Source organism: Archocentrus centrarchus, chromosome 8 (assembly GCF_007364275.1).
Source record: "Archocentrus centrarchus isolate MPI-CPG fArcCen1 chromosome 8, fArcCen1, whole genome shotgun sequence".
NCBI lineage: Eukaryota > Metazoa > Chordata > Actinopteri > Cichliformes > Cichlidae > Archocentrus > Archocentrus centrarchus.
In genome coordinates, this window is record NC_044353.1 from 10,027,701 (window position 1) to 10,050,060 (window position 22,360).

General features: G+C 43.0%; 1 protein-coding gene across 4 annotated transcripts in view; it reads right to left on the reverse strand.

The window, feature by feature from the left end:
• The window catches only part of LOC115784507 (RNA binding protein fox-1 homolog 2-like), a 49,607-nt gene that overhangs the window by 16,513 nt on the left and 10,734 nt on the right, over positions 1-22,360 (reverse strand). For 3 of the 4 annotated variants that reach the window (XM_030735750.1, XM_030735749.1, XM_030735752.1), the window contains exons 2-6: positions 21,017-21,067; positions 7,564-7,767; positions 5,326-5,499; positions 4,839-4,892; positions 4,524-4,616 (exon numbers count right to left, since the gene is read on the reverse strand). In XM_030735750.1, the coding sequence (XP_030591610.1) occupies positions 4,524-4,616; positions 4,839-4,892; positions 5,326-5,499; positions 7,564-7,767; positions 21,017-21,067 (576 nt within the window). Of the gene's footprint in view, positions 1-4,523; positions 4,617-4,838; positions 4,893-5,325; positions 5,500-7,563; positions 7,768-17,279; positions 17,635-21,016; positions 21,068-22,360 lie in introns of those variants that run through there. The other variant, XM_030735751.1, reaches the window with a different exon arrangement.

Sequence of the window (22,360 nt, forward strand, 5' to 3'; positions counted from 1 at the left end):
GTGTGTGGCAGCAGCACCGTTTGGTGAGATTATGCATGGTCAGGCATGCAGAACCACAGGCACAACTTCTTCTCGTCCCCTTTTTAACCACACACATCCATGCAGTGATGACGACACTCTTAACTCACTTGAACCCCCGACTCACGTCCCCACTTTGCATGCAAAGCCACACCGCTTGAGACACGCATCTCAGCTACTCTGTGCCCTTGTGCTATATCTGACTAAAACTCTGCGCCGAGGAGCTTTCACTTCCCATAACACTCCAGCAACACAGATCGACCACAACCACACAATTCCAGAGCAGGGGTTAGTGAATGGGGAGTCTGCAGGGTCCAACATGGCCTCTGTCTCAGTACCTTCTCTTCTATGGATGTGTGAGGAATGCTAAGACCTATACAAACACTTCCGTCTTTATTAAAAAAAAAAAATTTCTCCACATTTTTATTTTCTCCAAATTTGTAACAAGTTACCTGGACAGTCACAATAAAACTTGCAACAAAATAAACAAACTTAATTCTGACAGGTACAATTTTATCATGATTAATTAATACAGTAAATACAAGGAAATATTAAAACTTAGCTCCATGGAAAAAAGAATATTGTTCCGTGTGACCACCAGCTGATTAGAGATGCTGTTCACACAGACCAGAATCTAATCATCAGCCAGAAGCACAGTTAGGACAGCTGCATTGTTTCAAACTGTGAGAGGCACATACCAGATGTGTACACCAGCCTAAAATTAAAGTGGACCTATTATGTTCATTTCCCCTTCAATATGTTTTATTCTGAAGCTCTACCAGAGTAGCTCTGCATGATTTACATTAAAAATAATCCTTATTTATATTATTCTGGGTTACGGTGCAGACCGTCTGCTCGACTGCTTCCTTTAAGCCAACTTTCTTTTGATTGGCTGCCCCTCCCAAACCAGAAGATTTAAACAGCAGGTGAGTGGAGCTTCTGAGCTCCCAGCCAGAGCTGCCAGCTTGCGATGACCATATAAGGACATCAGCTCCTGTCTGTCATCATACAAATCAAAAGTAGGGCTGCAACAATTCCTCGAGTAATTCGATTATAAAAAAAAAATCCTCAACACAAATTTGTTGCTTCAATGCTTCGTTTAAACTCTGCAGCGCTCAGGTGTCTCCAGGTAAGCGGAGCATTTCACCTGCATTAGCAGCATTAAAGTTCTCCGTCGCTGCGTCGTTTTTTTCCAGGCATTTAGAAAAACGACCCTTTAACACAGAGTGGATCATCGCTGACACGTTTTTCCATGCCTCTCTACACCTGTGTGTGTGTGTGTTTGTGTGTTGTGCTCGCTGTGCTGAGAATATCAGGTACCAGAATGGATTGCTATCACCACAGTTTGCTAGTGGGCGCTGCCATTAGCACTAGCGCCTGAATGGCTCCGCCAAAATATTTTTATGATGCTTTAATCCCTGATTAACGACTAATAATAGAAACGGATTTAGAAGGGCAGGTGTGAATACAAAGCATTACAACATTAAGCTCATGCAGCCCCCAGTTTTTCAACAAAAACACTGATAACACAACAGCAGCAGTTCTTTCACGTGCAGTCTGTCTGCAAACGTGGCAAGCACAAAGAGAGCTGTTATCGAGACGGTGAGCTCAGGTGGAAGTTAAAATATGCAGATGAACTTGTTAATAAGACAAAAATATTTCTTAATTAATCGATGGAATAATTGATCGAGTATTCTATTACTAAAATAATCGATAGTTGCAGCCCTAATCAAAAGATAAAGAAACCATATGTGAATAGTCAGAATTTAAAGGAGGCTGACCTCTACTTGACCTTATTATTTGAAACTTTAGCCATGTTTAACATGAGCATCTACCCTCATAAGAGTAAATATGAAACAGAAAATGCATAATAGGTCCCCTTTAATGATTCTGTAACTGGAACTGAGACAATGTATGGACCCTAATGAACTCCATTTACAGCCAGTAACAGCAATTAGAGTCAATCTGTGATAGCACATACAATATGTGACTAAAATGTAGGAGAAATCATACGTTAATGACAGCCAAGATGTTGCCACCCATGGGAGACAGATGTTGGGAATGTGGATTGTTTTATTTCAGGGCATACACATAATCAGAAAGACAGCCATGGATAGGTGGAAGATGCATGGAAGAGTATATGTTTGCAAGTGTGTACAAGATACACACTGTCACAACTATATATAGGCCTATAGCACTCTATGGTCTATATACAGAGTAAATGGTAATGAGATGGAAAGAAGCGGGTATAGACAAAGTGAACTGTAGTTGGGCCACTTACATGGATACATTGGAAGCATACAGGAAACTGACTTCTTCAAAGCGCAGAGTTTTATTCCAGACAAAGAGAAGTACAGTATAACTTTAAGTACAACAGTTCTCTTTCTACTCACTTTCATTTACTCTACATACATGCACACTATGGGGCGCTAGTAGGAAAATAAAAGAAAATACTAACCAACTTCCACTGGCATGCACCAAGAATAAAAAAAGGTCAGCACTCGAGTACAATACAGCATTCTTTTATCAATCATTCAGTCAAAAATCAGTCTAAAAATTCAGCTATTAGGCCTTTTTCAGTAAGTGGAACAAGCTATAAGCACTCAGGTGTAACTGAATTCATGCCAACCGAACGAGTAAATTAACAGCCCATCACCAAAACTAATTCAACAAAATAGCCATACAGAATAAACATGCAAGAAAAAACATCCAGCTGTCAGCAGCACTGCCTCAGGTAGGCTCCAAATTTAAAGATTAAACTATTAATCATGCACAACTACTCTACATCAACTAAACCCAGGCCACTGGATAGCAGTAAACTCCAGTCACACACGTAATAGTAAAGTAGGCAGAACAATTGTACGGGCTTATATTTCAGAGTTTCTGAATGATAACAGAAACATGTGATTTCACTGTTGCTCTTTTGCTATCTTCATCTCTGAAAAACAAACTTCAATAAACTCTGAAATCATACGACCAATTAAAGCAAGAGTTACTGCAGCAACATCTGCAAGGAAGGAGAACTGCCAGAGAGCATTGCCTGAAATAGAAATGTCCGGCCTTTTCTCCTTGGTTGGAAGAATGTATAAACAAAAATCCACTGTTTGTCCTGCGCCAGCCTTTTGTCTCTTCAAGCCCATGCACCATAAACAGACAGAAAGAGAGACGCTCTACAGACTCCCGCTGCTGGCCCACCATGCAGCTGATACGTGACTCGCTACAAGGCCATCACCACTACTGGAGTTCAACAAAACACATGCAAAGTGACAACTGAAAACAAAGATGCCTCGCTGTTTGATAAAAGTGTTTTACATCATGCAAAATCTGGGAGGAATCACAGAATCAGGTTAAAGCAATGCTGGGAACAACACAGGCTGTTGATATACAAAGTAAAAACTGATGCATGGTAAACTGGCTCCATCAGTATCCATTCAGCTTGCTGATTGACTGAAGGTGGAGGTGGCGGAGGGAGTATATGTTGTACCAGTGGATGCAGGTGGCTGTTTCTCATTCTCCACCACACTGCAGCAGAACTGAAAGTACATAACTAAAAAGGTTCCAGCCTCATCCATCATGCAGGAACTGCCTTGCACACACCCACACACACACACACTCGCCACAAGGAAATCACCACAGTAAGCCCATGCACAAATCCTGGCTTACAATGGCACAAGTCAAGTGATCCAATATGGATAACTGGCTGATTGAAACCCCAATTAAAATAAAGAGGAAAAACTCATTTCAAAAGCTCAGCACATGCTTCAGGTTAAACATGGGAAAGAAGATGTAGTTACATAAAAACACAAAACCTTAAACCACAAAAACAAAAGGATAACTCAAGTGTACATTTCATCAGAAAGAATCTAGACTTCCATAAAGTGAGCATGCGTCAGTGTTGCTGTGAATCCCAGCATGCTGCTGTTGCATCAGGAGCCAAAAGCTGTCACAACCACTTAGCCACAGCACCGGGAGAGGGGAACACAGAAGGATCCTATGCTAGGGGAGAAAATAAGAGCATCTGACAGCAATCTGCCATGCATCATCCTTTCACTGCGTTCCTCTCGTGCCCTCCGGTGCCAACTACACAAATATCATTCCAATTGTTGCATGAAAAGTTGTAATGTTAGTGTGGTTGCAAGTTGTGCATCAGTAGGGAGAAAAAAAAAACTGGTGAAAAGATAACAGGTTAATATGTGGAGGAAGAAAAAAAAACAACATTGCAGAGGAAAAGTACCCAGCATGCCTTGTATAGTGTTCTTGCACCCCCAATCATTCCCACCACAAAAACAAAAAACATCAAAATAATAAATCAAGTCTTTTGGGTTTTAAAAACAAGAAACATACTACAGAAGACCAGGGAGTGGGATACCACTGGGCTGCATCAGAGCATATCACTAAAGGGAGGATGGGAACTAGCTAGCAGTCAGTGATCAAGCAGAATTACGATGGGAGTAGAGTGAGGAGACAGAAGAAAAGAAAGAAGAAAAAGGAAAGAGGAAAATTACCTCAATCTTACGACCTTCCACCAGCGTGCCGTGGAGCTTTTCCCTGGCTTTCTCTGCGTCTGCGCTGTTCTCAAATGTCACAAAGCCAAAACCCTGTGGTACGCAGCAGAGGTTAGAGAGGTTGATGGTGAGTGAGGGGCATGTCATTAGGGATTGCTGAGTGTTAGAGGAGAATCTGTGAGACGCATTTTGACTTTAGTTTTGGAATGTCTTCTCATGTGGATTGCTAATACCATATGACAAAGAGACAGATTTACACAGGAAATCGCTCATCAGTATGCCAGTCAGAGAATCAAAGGCTTTATATGCGCTTACCTTTGAACCCCTCTCATTGAAAATAATCTCAACATCCAGGATCTTCCCGAATTGCTGTAAAGAAATTTGAGGAAAGAACTTAGTAAAAATATTAGCCAACACATTTACATCTTTGAGGGATTTCAGGATTCTGTGCTTAGTTAAGTCCTTTAGAGCAGCTTGTGTAAAGCCATCTGAATTAGAGCTACTTGACACTAGGGGTCGCTGTTACACAAAAGACAACATTCTGCATTTTAATGTGTATTTCTTTGCCTTGAACTCTGCCCCATTTTTTCTCACACTTTGCCACTCATACAAACATACTGACACAGATAGCCATTTGAACCCTCAAGCACCAAGAGAACACCCATTGGTGTCTTTTCTTTATGATGGTTTGACTCTTTTGTCCGTCTCTCCGAGGCTACCCCTTATATGGAGGACCCAAAGTGTCTAGACTGATTTATTGATTCCCTTAAATGGGGCACCAACAACATTCCAAGATTCTTACCCCGAACATCTGCCTGAGGTCTGGGTCCCGGAAGCGGAAGGGGATGTTTGAGACGTGTAGGCGTTTGGGGGTCCCTTTGGCCTCTGTCGAGTCTCCTGCGGAGCCTCCTGCTCCTGTCCCTCCTGTACCACACTGTACCCCTGCCTCACCCTGAGATGTCTCCTCTGTCTTTACCTGTTTATATTGTTTGTGTTTTTTGAGGGAGGGGAGGAAAGCGAGAGGGGGAGTTAGAGTAAACAAGTCTTTAAACATAATTCTTCTCAACTTATAGCTCTCTTACAGTGGACAAAGGATATTTAAGATGGAGCTGCCAGGGAGGAGGAAGAGTGGAAGACCACAGAGGATTCATGGATGTAGTAAAGGAGGACATACAGAGGGTTGAAGTGACAGAAAAGGACACTAGTAACAGGGTGAGATGGAGTCAGAAGATCCACTGTGATGACCCATAATAGCCAGAAGAGGAAGAGGAAAAAAAAAAGGATAAAAGGAGAAGACAACAGAGGAGAAGGAGAGGAGCACTTTAAAATGAGAACTGCATCTTTTTCTTTTTTTTTTATTTTAAATGTCTGTTGCCTCAACTCCTCTCTCCTTGTGTCACTTCCTGGACTCCTCTGGCAGGTCAAACAACTCAAAAGCTTGACCAGAAATGACACCACCTATCCAGTTAAACTGTGACAACCAAAAGAATTAACTCCCACCCAGGTGTTAGCTGCACGGTGCGTTGGGGTGCTTTGCATACAAGTGGAGCTGTGCATGTTGTCGCCCAGGGTGGTGGCAAGCAACAGGACTGTCTACATTTGACTTGACTGCTCTTTTTCCCCTTCTTTTTGTAAAATAACATTCAATAAAATTATGGCATATAAAAAATAAAAAAAACACACACATGAATTTGAATCATGTAATAAAGCTTTACCTTAAGAGACTCAATACCTTCATAAATTTAGGGGAAAAAAATCGAGTGAAATTGGGGTAACTTTGATTATGCTTTTGTGTTCATTAGTCCAATAACGGCATGTCCGATCATTGCCCTGCGCACATTATTTGATCATCAGATCAATAGGTGTACTTAAAATTACATATTTAAAGTTAAATTTAACTAAGAGGTCAAAATGTCAGAAACTGTCATAAGAAAATGTGTTCCTCAAAGAGACAGTGGCTATATTCAGAAGTATTGATGACGTTAGTGTGAAAAGCTACTTCTGTGTCTAAAACAAGTTTCTCAAAGTAATAATGCTTTGTCATTGGCAGGACAAAGTAAATTCCAGTAAAAATAACTGAAAGCCCTTCACATTTTCTGTTTTGATGTCTGTTTTCTGATATGATAAATGGAAAACACTTCAAAGTAAAAGCCCCAGTGGGCTGCAGGCTGAGTCCAGCTGGATTGGTGGTGTCTTGTTTTGATCAAGCTTTCGGCTTTTTTTTTTTTTTTTTTTTTGCCCTCAGCTAGTAACCCAGATGGGAGGGACTAAGACTGGAATCAACACTGAAACACAGAAATGAGAAGAGGTGCGTCCCCACAGTTTTTAGTGGCAGCCTTGGTCCCATGCCTGTCTACACATGATGTGTTTCGCTATTGCACCATATTGTAGATACTGAAATTTTTGCACATATCCTGCAGATTAAAAATTCCGACTAAGAATAAAATGTGAGCCAGTATTTTTGCATCTGCATGTACAGCAGGAAAGATTAAAACAGAAGTGTCTCAGTTTAATCAGATGGGGATGATATTGCACCATATTGAGACGACGCAAATACAGTGAACCATTTATATTTTATTAGTTTTGGCTGTTACCATTCAAATGTTTGCTAAGCTGCACTAAACACAAGATGGGAATGTAGGTCTTAGGTCGTGAAGCTAAAAACACTAAACTGTAAATATTAACCTGATGATGGTGTTACAAGGAAAGTGAAGGGATCCCCAAAAGCTGAAGGAATATTGATTTAGAATAACAGCATAATTAACAGCAAAAGTAGCCGACTGGGTTTATGTTACTTAAACGTGTCTCTTCTACTGGTGCTACAGAAAAATCTGCTTTATAAAATTAGCACAAATAATATGAAATCTTAAGAGTCAAGATATCAAGTATGAAAAAAACAGAAGGGAAATTATTTACTTTACATTATTACAAAAATAATCTGTGTAACAAAAATGCCAAATACATCAACTATAAACATGACTGAAGAGCCCCATCGCATCTGTGTGATGAGCAAAGGCTCTCATGAACATGTGGTGCTTACATTGCTGCTGTTGTTGTTGGTGGCGGTGGGGGCTCCATTTGCACCGGCCCCTACCTCTGGTGTACCTTGGCCTCCAGCACCAAACATGGCCCCAGGGCCAAACTCTGTTCCTGGCAGCCCGTTTTGAGGAGGGGGTGGAGGGGGGAATGCTGCAACGGGTGGGGCCACTAAACCCTCCTGTCCTCCTGTTGAATCCTGAGAGCCCTGTGGGAGCGGGGAAGGGAATGGAGGCGAGTTAACATATATTCTCAGTGAGCTTTTTACAGCGACTGCAATGCTCAGACAGAGCAAGAATGAAGGGGTTAAAATCCCGCCTATCAAATTTCACCCCCCACCCCCCACCACCACCACTCAGTCACTCCCTCATTCCCTGCCTTGCTTTACCTCCATTTCTCTGACAGGCATGTGTTTTCAGTCAGCCGACCATGAAATATTTACAGCAAACACATCTATTATTAAAAGTCACAAAATTTGATACATGGTTTGAGATCCAAAGATGCTTCTAGGATGGATGGACATGTAGAGAGACAGTGCACTGTACTAAAAGTGACATGTTAACTGTGACATATTTACATACACTGCTGCCCTGTGTGAATGCTTGGGAGGACATCTATATTTCAGATCAGATGCATGTTAGCAGGGGCTTCACTGCCTCCGGCTCTGTATCAGCAGCAGGCTCACCTACAGATTCTTTATAGCTGTTGCTGCTGCTGCTGCTACAGCACGCACACACTTTATCTTGTGTGTATTTGGGGTGTGTGTGGTGACTCTGCACTACTGCTTGCTTCAATCATTTCACACACTCAAGGGCATTTACAGCAAAGACAGAGTAAAAGACAGGGAGAAGATGGACAGGGAGAAGCAGAATGAGTATGTAAGCTGAAAGAAAAGATGGGTGAAGAAGAAGAAGAAGAAGAAAAAAAAAAAAGCCAGAGAGTTTAGGGTTAGGCCTGCTTCTTCTCTACCAAGCTAGGCAGGATGACACACAGCATCCAACACCATTAACCACTGGTCTGGTCTCTGCCATGGGCTCTATCTGGGCTGGGTGACGCCTAGAGACACTCTGTCTCCAGACAGCCTTTTTAATTAGACAGAGTAACTAAGATGCCGCAAAGCAAACAGGCTCTTTCCCTTTCTCTAATCCTATAGCCTGACTGCTTACTGTTGTTCTGCAGTGACAGCCACGGTGGCTCTAAACAGTCAGCCGAGGCTAAAAGGCCCATCTGCAACGCAGGCAGCTTCCTGAAGTCTGAGCTCAGCTGATAGTAGAGGAATCAGAGGAAACTGCGTAATCCAAAAACGGGCTGGAAAAAATCTGGGGAACTCGTCCGCTTCCATTCTGACTGCAGGAAATGCGCTTTAGGGGGGAAAAAATGTGTGAAAAGCTGACCGCGTTTTGCATCCGACTGCAGTCTTTGTCACCTAGTGATAAAAGACAGACCATCAAAGACCTGCTCAGATAGAGATAATACACCATTAAAATTCATTAGCTGGGCCTTAGCCTGGCTATGTTATATCAAGGCCCAAGTGTGCTTGTTAGGGCATGTGAGCTTATAAACATGCAGTAGCCTGTATTAAGCCACAAAAGGGTGTGACCTACAGGAATATCCCAGCCCACGGCTGAGTCACAAATACACACTCGAAGTGCTGGGCAGAAAGGAGGAAGAGAGAGTGAAGAAAGGAAAGAGTGACAACAGGGAAAGGAAGAAAGAGGAATTAGACGAGGCCTGACACAACTGGACTACATGCTTTTACACAATCCTACCAACCAGGGCTGCCAAAGACAGTCACACCTACCAGAACCAGTCAGGATCACATCTACTCTGCAACCAATCAACTGGTTTTGAGATTTTATTTATTTTATTTTATTTTATTTTTTTTGAGGGGGGGGGGGGGTCTCTAGATTGATCTTTTGATTAGTCCACATTATTAGAAATATTCATAAAAACTAGTTACTGTAGAAGATTAATAAGAAATGTTATTAAAATAAAACAAGGGGAAAATAACTCCAGACCCTGAAGCATTTTTTTCCATGTCTTTGAGAGAGGAGGCTTCACATCTAGTTTGGTTTGTATGGAGGGGGTGCTAATGTCAGACGGACTCAGTGAAGCTGTGGCTAGATGTGAGTGTCCAAACACATTCAAATAAACCAGTTGTGAGAGGTTTACACTGAAAGCCCTGAGCAGCACATCCCAACACTGACAGGTGAGCTGAGTACTTCCACATGACATGTTTCGTTGTTTGCTGAGCTGCAAAGTTTACACTTGACTTTTTTTGGTCATCTGTCTTCAGAAAATACAGCAACGCTGGCAATTTCCTTTGACATGGCGTCAATTAGTTTGCAGATAGTTTCGAGTAAAAGGTTAGTAGATGTAAAAATGAATTAAGGTAACGGTCACTGTTAGGCTGAGCCGAGCTTGAGAGCTGCAAAAGCGTCGGGAAGCCTGTCCCAGTGCTAAAGACGACGAATCAGTCCTGAAAGGCCGTTGATGTGGTGACTTTTTCCCCGTGAAACTAACACAGACCAATATGAATCTGGTCAGATGAGAGTATATCAACCAAACAATGGACCAGCTGACCTCTTATAGTGCCTCTGCCTATTTCTAACATGATTAGTCATACAAAAAAACCCCATCTTGACATATTGCACTATTTAACATCCTGCTGCTAAGGCTTAAAAAAACAAGCACGCAGTGCTTGCGACCGTGTATGTAGATATAGATACCAAATAAAAGATGGAGGGAAAAAAATAATTATTGAATAAATAAACAGACTGGTCTAATAAAAAGTGACGGATGAAAGATTAAGATCAGAATGGATAGGAATACAGTCTTAGGGCGACACAGGCATTCCCGACCCGCTGAGTAAGCAGCAGCGCTGCCCTACATGGCAGCGTCCTGTATTCAAAAAGGAAAGTGGAGGAAAGGAAAAAGAAACAGTGGAAAAAATGATAGAGGGACTTAGCAGGGGGAGAGAGGAATTATAGGAAATAATGAGACACCACATTAAGAGTTACGTCTGGTCTCAAGACAAACTTCACAAAGAAAATAATTCTTACGCCCTAAGATAAGATTAAACAGGACACAATTATACTAGAAAAACAATCTGAGCAAAGGTGAAAACGGAGCAGCTCAAGTATCAACTGAAAAAGTTTGGAAAGCTTTTTAAAATTAAACAAATAAAAACGAACCATGACCTATTCATCTCAAACGCACAGCAGGTGAGTTACCCGAGACACCGGAGAGAGTGTTTTTACACACCGAGGATGAAGGAGAAAGGGGAGGTCACCTTCTAACCACCCGCATTACAAGCCACAGAGCGAACACCCAAATGGTGATGATACTGAAACTCAAGAGTCACATAAATTCATGATAAGTTGTATACTGCAGCTATCTACTGCTCACAAAGTTGCCTGGATGAAAGCAGAAATACTACTCACAGATTCTTCTCCCACTGCAATCCATCTATTTTATTTTCCTTCAGTTGAAGTCGGTGTGCCTGTGTCTATCTCCCCGTCCACCCACCCTCGCCTCTCTTCCCTCCATCCATTCCCGCCTGCCACGCTTGATGAAAGCAAGAGAGCCATATTTTTTTTTTTTTCCCCTTCTTTCAAAACCGCTGGCTCTCGCCTCTCCAGTCACTCATAACCCCTACTGCACCGATATGCCCATCAAAGCACAGGCCACAGCCCCATCTCCTTATACAGCCGCCCCTATGTAGAAGCTGCCTCTCCCTCTTGAATGTGGGCCAATTGTCATTTAGAGGTACATCTATAGAGCCATGGCTCACACCCAGAGGACACACGGATGGCAGCAAAAAGTGACGTCACACAGAACCTTAAGTCGAAGTTCCAATTCCATATGGCGCAGCTATAACTGCAATCAGTGATGAAAACACAGAAGCTCATAGATTAGACATAACCACTAACTCCTGCTATAGCTGTCTGGAGCTTCCGTAGTAATCAACAGCGAATATTTAATGCTTTGGCTGGAGTGGAAGAGTGGTGGGTGGGGTGCTGCTGCTGCTGCTGCTGCTGCTGATGAAGGCAGGACATGTAACTTAAATTTAATTAAAGGCATTCATTCTTAACAACTCTGATTTTATAACCACGACGACGTCTGACAAAAATCACCACACAACTATGCTACTTTTTTTTTTTTTTTTGGTACAGCCTCCATTTTGGTAACGAACCACCAGAACAACACTGCACATGTGCAAACAGCTCATTCTCGAGTCCTCCTTCTTGCTTTGCTCTGCTGCACAGAGATGACAAGCAGGGAGGTGCGCTGTGGCCGGAGAGAGTGACCTCATGCTCGATCGCCAGATTTGCTGCTCAGAAGGAAAAGAAAAAAGCCTCAAAGAGGTTCCTCAAAATTAATCAAATCTAGCACTGAATCTAGTTGTCGAGTTGGAAAAGCATAAGGTGAACTGAAGGATGACGTTCACTGATGGGGATCAGAGAGATATCCAAGTTGAGATGATATATTTCAATTTATTTAAAAAAAAAAAAAAAAAAGAACATCCAAATTCTGAAAACTGAAGCCGAATACCTGACCAGCTGTAGAAACTACAGACTAACCCGATGCGGTCTGTCGGTGTCAGCGGCTCTGCTGAGATCCGTGACATGCAGCCTGGCGGTTTTTGACAGCTCTGATCAACATCACCATCACTATCATTATCATAATCACACAGACGTCTCTCAAACACTCACCTTGGGCGACGTGGCCTAAAAATATTAAACCTCTGCAGAGAATAGTTTTTCCTTTACAAAAACGACACTGCATCAAACACGCAAACAGGAGGTAAATCACTTAAAACAAATGTCAGCTTGTGGATCCTGCAGCAACTTGGCCTGCATATACAATAATGCGTCACATGCGAGGGTGTCAGTGTTTTTACTGACAGCTGTTAAAGAGCAACAGGGCAGAGAGAAGGGCAGGACCACCGTCGCCGTGCTGAAATTAAAAGAAAAAATAAAAGATCACCATCTGAATAATTAAGTCAATTAGACGTTGGGCAGAAAATTAATGATCTTTAATATCTTTTGGCACACATTATTAGGTTTCATTAGGATGACTGAATTTGATGCTTTTCATTGTCACAAAAGATAGTGAGCTGAGTATTTAGGAGTTTGGATTATTATTGATCAGGATAAAAATATATGCATGAAAAACAACTTTTGGGTGAGAGGACATTATAATAGGGATTTTTATTATTTTCCAAAATGTTTTTAAGACAGAAAGAATTCATCAAGTTAATAAAGTGCAGATTAATTAATAATGAAAATTATGTTACAGCCCCACAGTAGCTGCAGCTGATTACAAGTGATTGAGGCTGAAATCTGACTTTGATTTACTAATATTTTTTAAATGTCCTCCCCCCCCCCCCCTAAATTTTAGAACAATTTCAGTGAAACCAGCCACAGTGGCCACAAGCCAGCGGCTGGTCCTGCATAACGCATCGAGCATAAAATCTGTGCCAGATTAAAAAAAGTGCATTATGAAGAATGACATTTCCGTATGCGATCAGCTGAACCACCGTCACCAGAGCTGCGCATCAGCTGGGTGCTGGTGGAAAATATGCTGTTGTTGGGCAAAGACAGGGTGAGATGGAGGCAGATGATTTTCTGTGTGGACTCCTTAAGGAAGCAGCCCAAAGAAGAACACCACCACAGAGAGGCTGAGTCAAAGATTAGAGGAACTTGGAAACTCCTTTCAGGTTAATATTTCCAAATTTGTTGCACAATCTTTACTAAAACACCGTCTGCAATGCTTCTGCTGCATGATAACTCAGTCCATTTCTCAGCCCGACTTATTCCTGAGATGTGACACGTGTTATGCATTTGAGCATTTTCCAAATCATAATTAATATTTCTAGGAAGCATCTTGACTTTTATGTGATTATGGCTCTCAGCTCATCACTAACACTTAAACAATTAAAACTTCCCTAATCTTTCATTCTAACTGATTTACAGAGCATTCAGCAATCAGATTATCTTCCAAATATCAACCACTAAGACCAATAAGACAAGTGCAGAATTTAAATATCTTAATCTACTCCTGGACAAATCTTAGATTGCTAACACTGAGTAGACGCTGCAAGGTGGACTATTTGTTCCCTGCTGCCATACATTTTGCAGGAGAGGTTCAAATGTAAAAAGCCCAGCGGCACTTACTGCTGCAGTGTAAGCTAGGGTACGGCGTGTGCACAGATACAGTGCTACACTGCTGTTTATCATGCAGGAGAAGGTATCCTAGGAGATACAGTACTGCATACATTTAGGCTTCTTCTGCACAACAACACTTGCAGTGTTCTGTGTGCACGCAATTGCTGTGAGGTAACGCGCGGAGTGCTTTCACACCTCAACCCGCATCATACAGGCCTCGAGCAATGGCATTTAGAGCAGCATTAGTGTCGGACAGCATCAGGGTGGCTTTGCAGGCAGCGGGAGAACAGTTAACCCTCAGGTGGAGCAGTTTCACACGGTGCATTAGGCCGCCAGTACGGAGGACTGTGGCTTAGTGTTTAATCTGTGGTAACAAGAATGATGTTTGTCCTTCTGTAAAATGGGAAATAAGTATTATGTAGAATTTTCTAATTTGAGGTCTGCAAAACACAAAGACATTCCCATAATCCAAAGGGATAACCATAATGAATAAAGCTAAGCATGCAGTTACCTGGATAAACTGTTTGTTGTTGTACCGTGACACTCTCAGCACAAACACACAGGCAGCTGTCTCCCACAGACTAAACACGCACACAGAACCCCGAGGATTAAAGACTTGGGTGTGAATCCTTTACAATTTCCCAGAAGGCCCGTTACTGCATGGTGCTAACCAAGTACTCTCTGTCAAACAGAAGACATTTTAGAACTGGCACATAAGCAGCTCAGTTATGGGACCAAGTGCAACTGTAACAGTCTGCATTGTCACATGATCCTGTGCAATGTGGAGCATAATTTAGCAACACAAAAGGGGGTTGCCAATTAAATGTCTGACTAATCTGGCTATTATTAAGCATGGCTGGGCAATACAGCCACAAACAAAGCATCAAATTTTAGCTTTGACTTAAGTTTGAGCCTTTTTTTTTTTTCTCTTCATGCTCTATGATGCTAAGACATAAACATAATTTTAGGCCTACATGAGCAAAACAGCTGGAGAGCTTGGAAGGCTTTCATCATTTTGCATATTTTTCAAAAGCAGCCTCACAACTATAGGCCGTCTAGTTTCAACACAGTAAGAACAAAGTCTGTTGCCTAATTCATCTACTCCTGCTGTTTGTGTTTGTTGACATCAGCCTCATATCGGCAGATACCTGCTGGCTAGCTAGCGTTAGCTGCCCAGCGGGTAGGTAAGGAAGAGACCGAAGAAAGTCTAATCCACACACTGATCAGCTGACTCTCGTGGCTCGACCCACCATCACCAGATAAAGTGCCCCGCTGGTGAAGAGAATCTGAGCACTGAAGTGTGTTTTCCACCAAATGCACCGGCAGCTCGTCAGATCCAGCTAGTGACAAGTTCTAATTAAAGTTGCAGTACAGCTACAGCACCAGTGCTTCACAAATATTAAAACAAAAAAACTCTTGCTATGGCAAACCCTTAGTATTTAGCCAGCTGTACCATCAGCACAGTGGTGGTGTCGCCTAATGCTATGAAAAGAGACTTATAGTCTCCAACTAAAGTTTATCCACAGCATGCTATAGAAATACGTCACCCAAAATAGAGAGCAGTTTAAATTTTACAGAAGCCAGAGTGACTGGTGATGTGTCACCTTCAAAGTGCATTCCCACATGGGTCTAAGGCGCCGCCCCCTGCTCTCACACCCTCCTGGTTATAACCTCAATCCTCCATTTGGCGCTACTCGCTTTGAAAGACGAATAATGTGTTTAGCTTACAGCTACGTAAGCTTGCAAAGGAGGGGTTGGGGGAACAGGAGCAACACACGAGGGAGAAAGACACAGCTCATGTGGGAAAATAAGAGCTGATTATGAAATTTTAGAGGTCTGGAGGAAGGAGAAACTTCACCAGTCTTTGTGAATATTATATGCATTACTGGATCATCATATGTCCACAATAATGCAGTAGAGGTCTGTATTTACATTCAGTCTGAGTGAGCATACAAGCTTGGCTCTCCACACACTGCTTTGGTGTGAATAGCAGTAGGGTTAGTATAAAAATATAATTCTAAAGAAATGAGCGCACCGGTAGCTTCTTAACGGTAATTTTTTTTTTTTTTTTTTTAAAGTTCAAGAGCTTTTGAAGAAAATTAATAGGTTACCGTGACTTTCCAGACACCGAACAAAGACAAAATATTCTACAATGTCAGTACTGAATTTTACAGGAGCACAAATGACATATTACATTAAGAAAAGGTGAAAAAAGCAGGATTTTGTATTTTAAAATTTGACAATCAAATTGAAATGTCAAAAATGAATTTGACATTTTAAGATTGAAAAAAAAATTAATTCCAGGAGGAAGAGTTTGGGTTTTTTTGCATTCTGAGAAAAAAAGAAGAAATGTCAAAAATAAAGTTGACATTTTCAGACTAAAGTCACCTCAGATGAGTTGACCTCATTCTTAACATTTCCACTTCTTTCTCAAAATGCAAAACAATTTCCTCTGTGATTGAAAAAAAAAATAATAATCATCTAAAGAATTTTTAGTATTAACTCTGGAGCAACTACTATAAGAATATACAGATGAGGCTGTGGACCTATGAATGCCCCAAATACAAACATGTTTAATTTTGCCATGCCGTAGTGGCAGGAGGGGGTGCCAGTAAAGTACTCCAGGAACTGCAGTATGTGAGTGTGTGTTTGTGTGTGTGTAGAGGAACAACTGCGCTTTGGCACCTGTCTCCCTCAATCCACAGATGAAGTTTAAACTGCATGGACAGCTTGGAGAAAATCTCAGCCTCCACCCCTTTGCAAATGACACGACACATATACACACATACACATCCATATGGAATATGATCTGACATTGTGTGCAGTCAGCATGGAGAAGGCGTGCACTGCCTGATGTACATACATGTCAACACAGGCAGTCCAAGCAGCAGTTGCTACCTCATGTCTGCATCTCGCTGCCATCTCCCCCAATCCCAACACCCGCCCCGAGGCCCAAAGGAACCCAAGACCAGAGAGCAGGACATGCTAGAACAGAGCCAGAGAACAGCTCTCATCCTCAGGCTGTCTTTCAGCTAAAGTAGCACAGACACGCCCACCATATGTTAAAAGCAGCCTTGCACAGAACATCAACTGCATAAACATTATAATCTGTGGTGTTAAGTAACTATTAATGTAACAATGTTGAGCCTTGTGCAAGCACACGGTTTGCTCCAGTGTATCATCGGCACTGCAGCAACACCAGGACAAAATGTGTGTTTAAAAAAAGAAGAAAAAATAAAGTGATATGTCTCAATCAAAACAATCACAGATGGGTGCAAAGAGTTAAAAAAGTGAAATGAGCAGAGCTGCAGGGACAAGCCCTGCTGTCAGCCTGATGCTCTGCCAACTATCTGAAAAAGGCCTCACCTGGGCCAAGACGCAGCTAACCAGAACAGGCCACACCATGAACAGCAAAGCAATTACCACTTCATCAAGACAAACTAATGGGGGAAAAAAAAAATCATTGCTAATCTGTCTTGTTTTTCTAGTTTGGCCTCGCAATACTAAAGGCACTTTAGTGAAAGAAGCTCTGCTTGAGATGCAAACTTACCGGTAGCATAGCTGGGTAGTACAGCCCCATCATGGTCTGATCTAAAGGAACAACTGCTGACCAGCTTTCCACTTTCCCGTTCCCTCTCCTCTCCTTTTCCGTCCGTGTCTCTCGTTCTCCTCCTATTCCTCCTCTCCCGTGTCTGTGCTCCAGGACCATGAGCTGACGATGGCTTCAGTCCACGTCTGTCTCACACATTCAAATTCTCCCTCGTTCACTCCCTCTTCCTCCTCCTGCCGGTGTCCCTTCTTCTACTTCTCCAGCACGCAAGCCTTGTCTGCCTGTCACTCTCTGCCTCTCTTTTGCTCGTCTCCCCAGCCCTGCTGCTCTGATCCCCCTCGGGCCTTTCCGTCTTTCTCCTCCTGCCAGCCTGAGTCTCTTCTCTCCTCCTCTCTTTGCTCTGTGTCTGTCATTCACACACTCGCGTTACACGTCCTCCTGCTCCCCCTGCTCCCTCTTGTTCCCGCCCCTCTTTTAAAACTTTCCCTCCCTTTCAGTCTCAATCCCTCCTATCCATCAAAGCATCCATCCTTCCATATAGCCATCTAACACTGTGTCTGAATGGAGTCAGAAAGCTGTTGTTGCCGTCTCCTAAAACCCCCGGAGAGAGACAAGAACCGGGGAAGGAAGAAGATGCTGCCTTCTATCCACGCACTGGCTGCCTGAGAGTACAGAACACGAATGCGACCCCCACTGCATTGCAGCTTTTTTTGATGATTTATTTATTGCGTGGCAGCCTGTCAGCTCCAAAAAGCAGTGGTAGGTAGGCCAGCCGGTAGACAGCTAGGTAGCTAGCTGCGTGGGTAGGCTCCTAGATCACCATCTCTCTCCTGCAGCAGTCTTCCTCACACAGATGGAAGTCTCACAAAACTGAGCGAGTGCCAGCCCTGATTCCACTACCTAAACCTCAACCTGAACATTACGCTGCATTGCACCTTTTTCTTCTGGCTCAGTTCCGTCACTTTCCAACACTGTATTGTTAGGAGGCGTTTAATTTGCAGGGATGAGAGTGCAGTTCCTTGCGCTGCATTTTCGTATGGGAGGGACTGAACTCTGCGGGGAAAAAAGCCCTGATGCCAAGCATTCAGACATCTGCTGAGTCTGGCTAGAACTGGGTCCAGAGGGATGGAGGGATGTTGGGAAGGAAAGATAAGTGAATGGAGGTGGAGATGGGGGGGGAAGGGGGAAAACGAAAGGAGCTGGGATGGAGTAGAAGGGGACAGAAGGGGCAATGGATGTGAGCGAGAGATAACGGGATTGGGAGATAAACGGATAAAAGGCTGGGTGGAAAAAAAAAAGAGCGAGGGATGACAGGATTAGGGCTGTAAGTGACGAGGATGAGAGGATGAATAGGGGATGATCCCGGGATTAAGTACACAGGCTGAAACACTGCGATAAACACATGCAGTCACACACAAACACATGCAAAGAATGCACACACAGATGTGCTCTGATCATATCCACGCTGCTGCACCTTGGCTGGAAAACAGACACACATGGATTCAAACAAAGGGCTATATCCATCCAACACTCACCAGCCAGTCCAAACAAAGGCCTATTCTCGAAACATAGTATCTACAGATGATCAGCGACACTGCATAACTATTCTAGGGGACATTTTCAGAAGAACTGCACCTCCTGTGTTTAGGATACTGCTTGTACTTAGGCTTCTTCTACTGCTAAATGACAAAAAAAAAGCTTAGCTGTGCAGCCCCTGCGTCTTGTTTGTGCATGTGTTGTTAATCCTGATCATTTTTGTGACCTGAACATCAGGGGACTTGACATCTATGCCCCCAAAGGTCAGAATGACCATGGACAAACCCACCCACCCATTACCCCCGTACACTTTGAAGCACCAGAAACGTACAGCAGCAATGTCACCATTTAAACAGGCTCGTGTTGACACAGGCAGTTCAAACGTGCATAAATAATATAAGACAGGAGCATTACCAAGACAAATGTACTGCAGCAATGAGCAAGCCAATCTTGCTAAGCTAGGCTTGGCTAACTCCATTTGCATGATAACCAGCAGTGTGCCAGAGACTCCTAATATGTGTGCTCAAGGGCAGAATACATTAACAGGGATGACTTTTAAATCATTTATAAAACAATTGCAGAGGTGTGCCGTGGCTCTGAATTTAACACTGAACAAGAGGAGTTCAGAGACACTGCAGATCAGAAGTGATCTCTGCCCAGGTGTTTGTCTTACAAGCAGATGGATTCGGGCAGATGAGAGCCAATACTGCAATACAAGCTCGCTTTAACTAAGAAACCGACTATTGTATGATTCTGTGCCCTGCAGGCAACCTATCTGAAATTACTTGCTTCCATTTCTGTTTTAGCTCTGTGACACTTCTCTGCCTAATTTCTCTTCTTCCTCCCTTGCCTTTAATAAATTGCACAACGTTTGTTTTTAGTTGTCAGGTTGACAGCCAACCAGAAATTGCAATAAAGTTAACTTTAAGCCTGAAAGCCAAATTATTTTGGTATCTCCCCTTGCTTTCTGAGAGCTGTACTCCCAAGAGAGATGATGATCCCAAGGGGTAGAGCAGGAGTGGAGCACCGGGAGTAGAGGAGGAAGAGTAGACTAAATGAGAAGATGAGGTCTCTGAGAATCTCCATATTGTGATGCGAGGAGGGAGGCTGGGGGGCGAGAAAGCTCACAGGCCAACACTTCCCTCCTGTGGCACTGCCAGAGAGCTGCACATCCCAAACACAGCCCTTAGATGCACAACCATGCACACAAAGACAAAACGTGCACACGCGCAAGTTCACACAGAGAGGTCTTTCTCATAAACAGACTTAAATAGCAACACACACACACGCACGCACACAGGGGTACTGAGCTGGATTGAGCCACTCAATGTGCTCTGCTGCTTGGAGGTAGATAAGAAAAGAGTCAGCTGCTGCACACATAAGGCACTCATTACTGAGAGCAATATGCATGGTGAGACACTCAGAATGAGACCGAAACAGAGAAACTGAGAGAGACATAAAGAGAGCAAAAAGTGCGAAGGGATGTGAACGGTGTTGTGAGAAAAGCCCTGCACGCTCTGCATGCAGGGCTCAGGCTGAAGAAGGTGATAGAAAGTAGAGAGAAATTATGCTAAGAATCAAGTCTTTGAAAGAGAAGCTCAGTCGTCAACAGTTTCTCTTCCACCGATTCCTCCAAGAGATGTCATTTATGAGCTACCAAAGGTGAGAGAAGACTTTCATTACTGTCTAGATAATAATGTGGTAGTACAACAGACCAAATCCTGACCAACACTGGCAGTTTTTACTGGGCAAAAAAAATGGCATGGAAGCAATCACTGTGTCACTATTACGGCCAAAGTTTCAAGGTCAGTGAATGTACAATTTATCTCTGTAATGCAAACGTGCATTGGGTGCAGCCAATCAGAAGAAAACTGGCTTATAATATAGATCAGCTAAGATGAGCAGGGATTAATTTAAACTGTAAATCATGCAAAACTATTCTAACAGCATCCCAAGAACAGAGAGGCAGACATAAGCATAACAGGTCCCAATTAAAGTACCATAATGTTTTATTCATTTCAAGTTTGTTCCACAATATTCCATGAACAAACGGCATTGGATCAAACGGACTTCACAAACTCTTTTCCAGCTTTTACAGTCAGATGACTGAAAGCAGACACACTTTGAGTGAGTCAAGGATTTTGTGTTTCATTATTTTTTTAATTTATTGTAACACAGATTTGCAGTCACTCGTGTCTTACCTGACTGTGAGGTTGGTATCCATGGAAACCGGGATTTAAAGGCTCATTGTTCTGCAAGAGACAACAGGAGGGATGAGAGCAGTGTAAGTGGCGGTGCTTTTGAGAAATGAGTGGATGCAGCATGATGCTCCAAAAACTTGTACATTTCAGATGAGATACACTCTTTGCACAAAAAAATCTCAATCCAGCAGAAAGCAGGAGCACCTTATCATAAACGGTTTTCTGCAATCTAAAGGCAGAAGTCAAAGTATTTCAGAGATTTTTGAGGCCTTAAATGATAACTGAACACTAGTGGGGAATTGCAGTGCTTGTGGTTGCAGACGTTAATGGAACAAAGTTCATACAAGCAAAGTGGAACCTGAGGAGCGAATGAAGTTAACAGTCTTGTGGATGCCGTGACTGATGAACCATCATTGCAGCTTACCAAACTTTCCTATCCAGCCACACCAACCAATCAAAATCCCCCTGGCAAAGGGCGAGCCCATTCCTCATCACTCCTGCTCGGAGACCAGTGTTGTGGTTAATTGCCCTCTAATTAGTTTTAATTAGATTATTTTTGTCTCTTTTGCTCTATTTTCTCTGTGACAATTATCCCCCCCCCCCCCCCCCCCCCCCTTGTCATTTTGCCCCGGCAAAAGGAGCCATTGTTTGTAACAGAGTTTTGTGAGGAGGAGGAGGCAAAAATGAAAAGACAAAGAGGGGGAAAGGGGGAGGCAGGAGGAGGACGGGAACAATGGGGGAAGTTAACTAAATGATGATATTTTGACAGCAGTGAGAGAGATAACTCTGGTACAGTCTAGCCTGCTGGCATGCCTCGAAGAGAAAACATGACCGCCTAGCGAGACCCATGCCTCTGCTCTCGATAAGGAGCCGAGGCATGAGTCTCACTAGAGGGAAAAAGCGGGAAGGGGGGGAAGATAAGGGGGAAAGGTCTTAGAGAGAAAAGAAAGAAAGATGTGTGTGTGTGCACATAAGTACATGTTGGAGGGTGGGGGTGAGTTTGCAGTCTTTTTAGAACTGCTGATGTTTTCATTACATTTATTTAGCAAACTATTCCACACACACACACCCCCCCTCCTCTGAGTGTGGGCCGCGTAATGCCACAGCAATGAGAAGGGGCAGATTTGGCTCCTGAAGAGTGTCAACAGAGTTAACCTCCTGGCCGTGACCCCGAGCTACCTGCTGTGGGAATCGCTTCATCACTTCAAACGTTCATCCAGCCAATCAAGAGCAAGCGTGCATGAGACAGACAAACGGCTTTTAATCTGGAGAGAGGTCAGCTTATTCGGCAGATTGCATGTTTTTGGGGGAGACTGGGAGTTGGAGATATGAAGGCTAAGACCA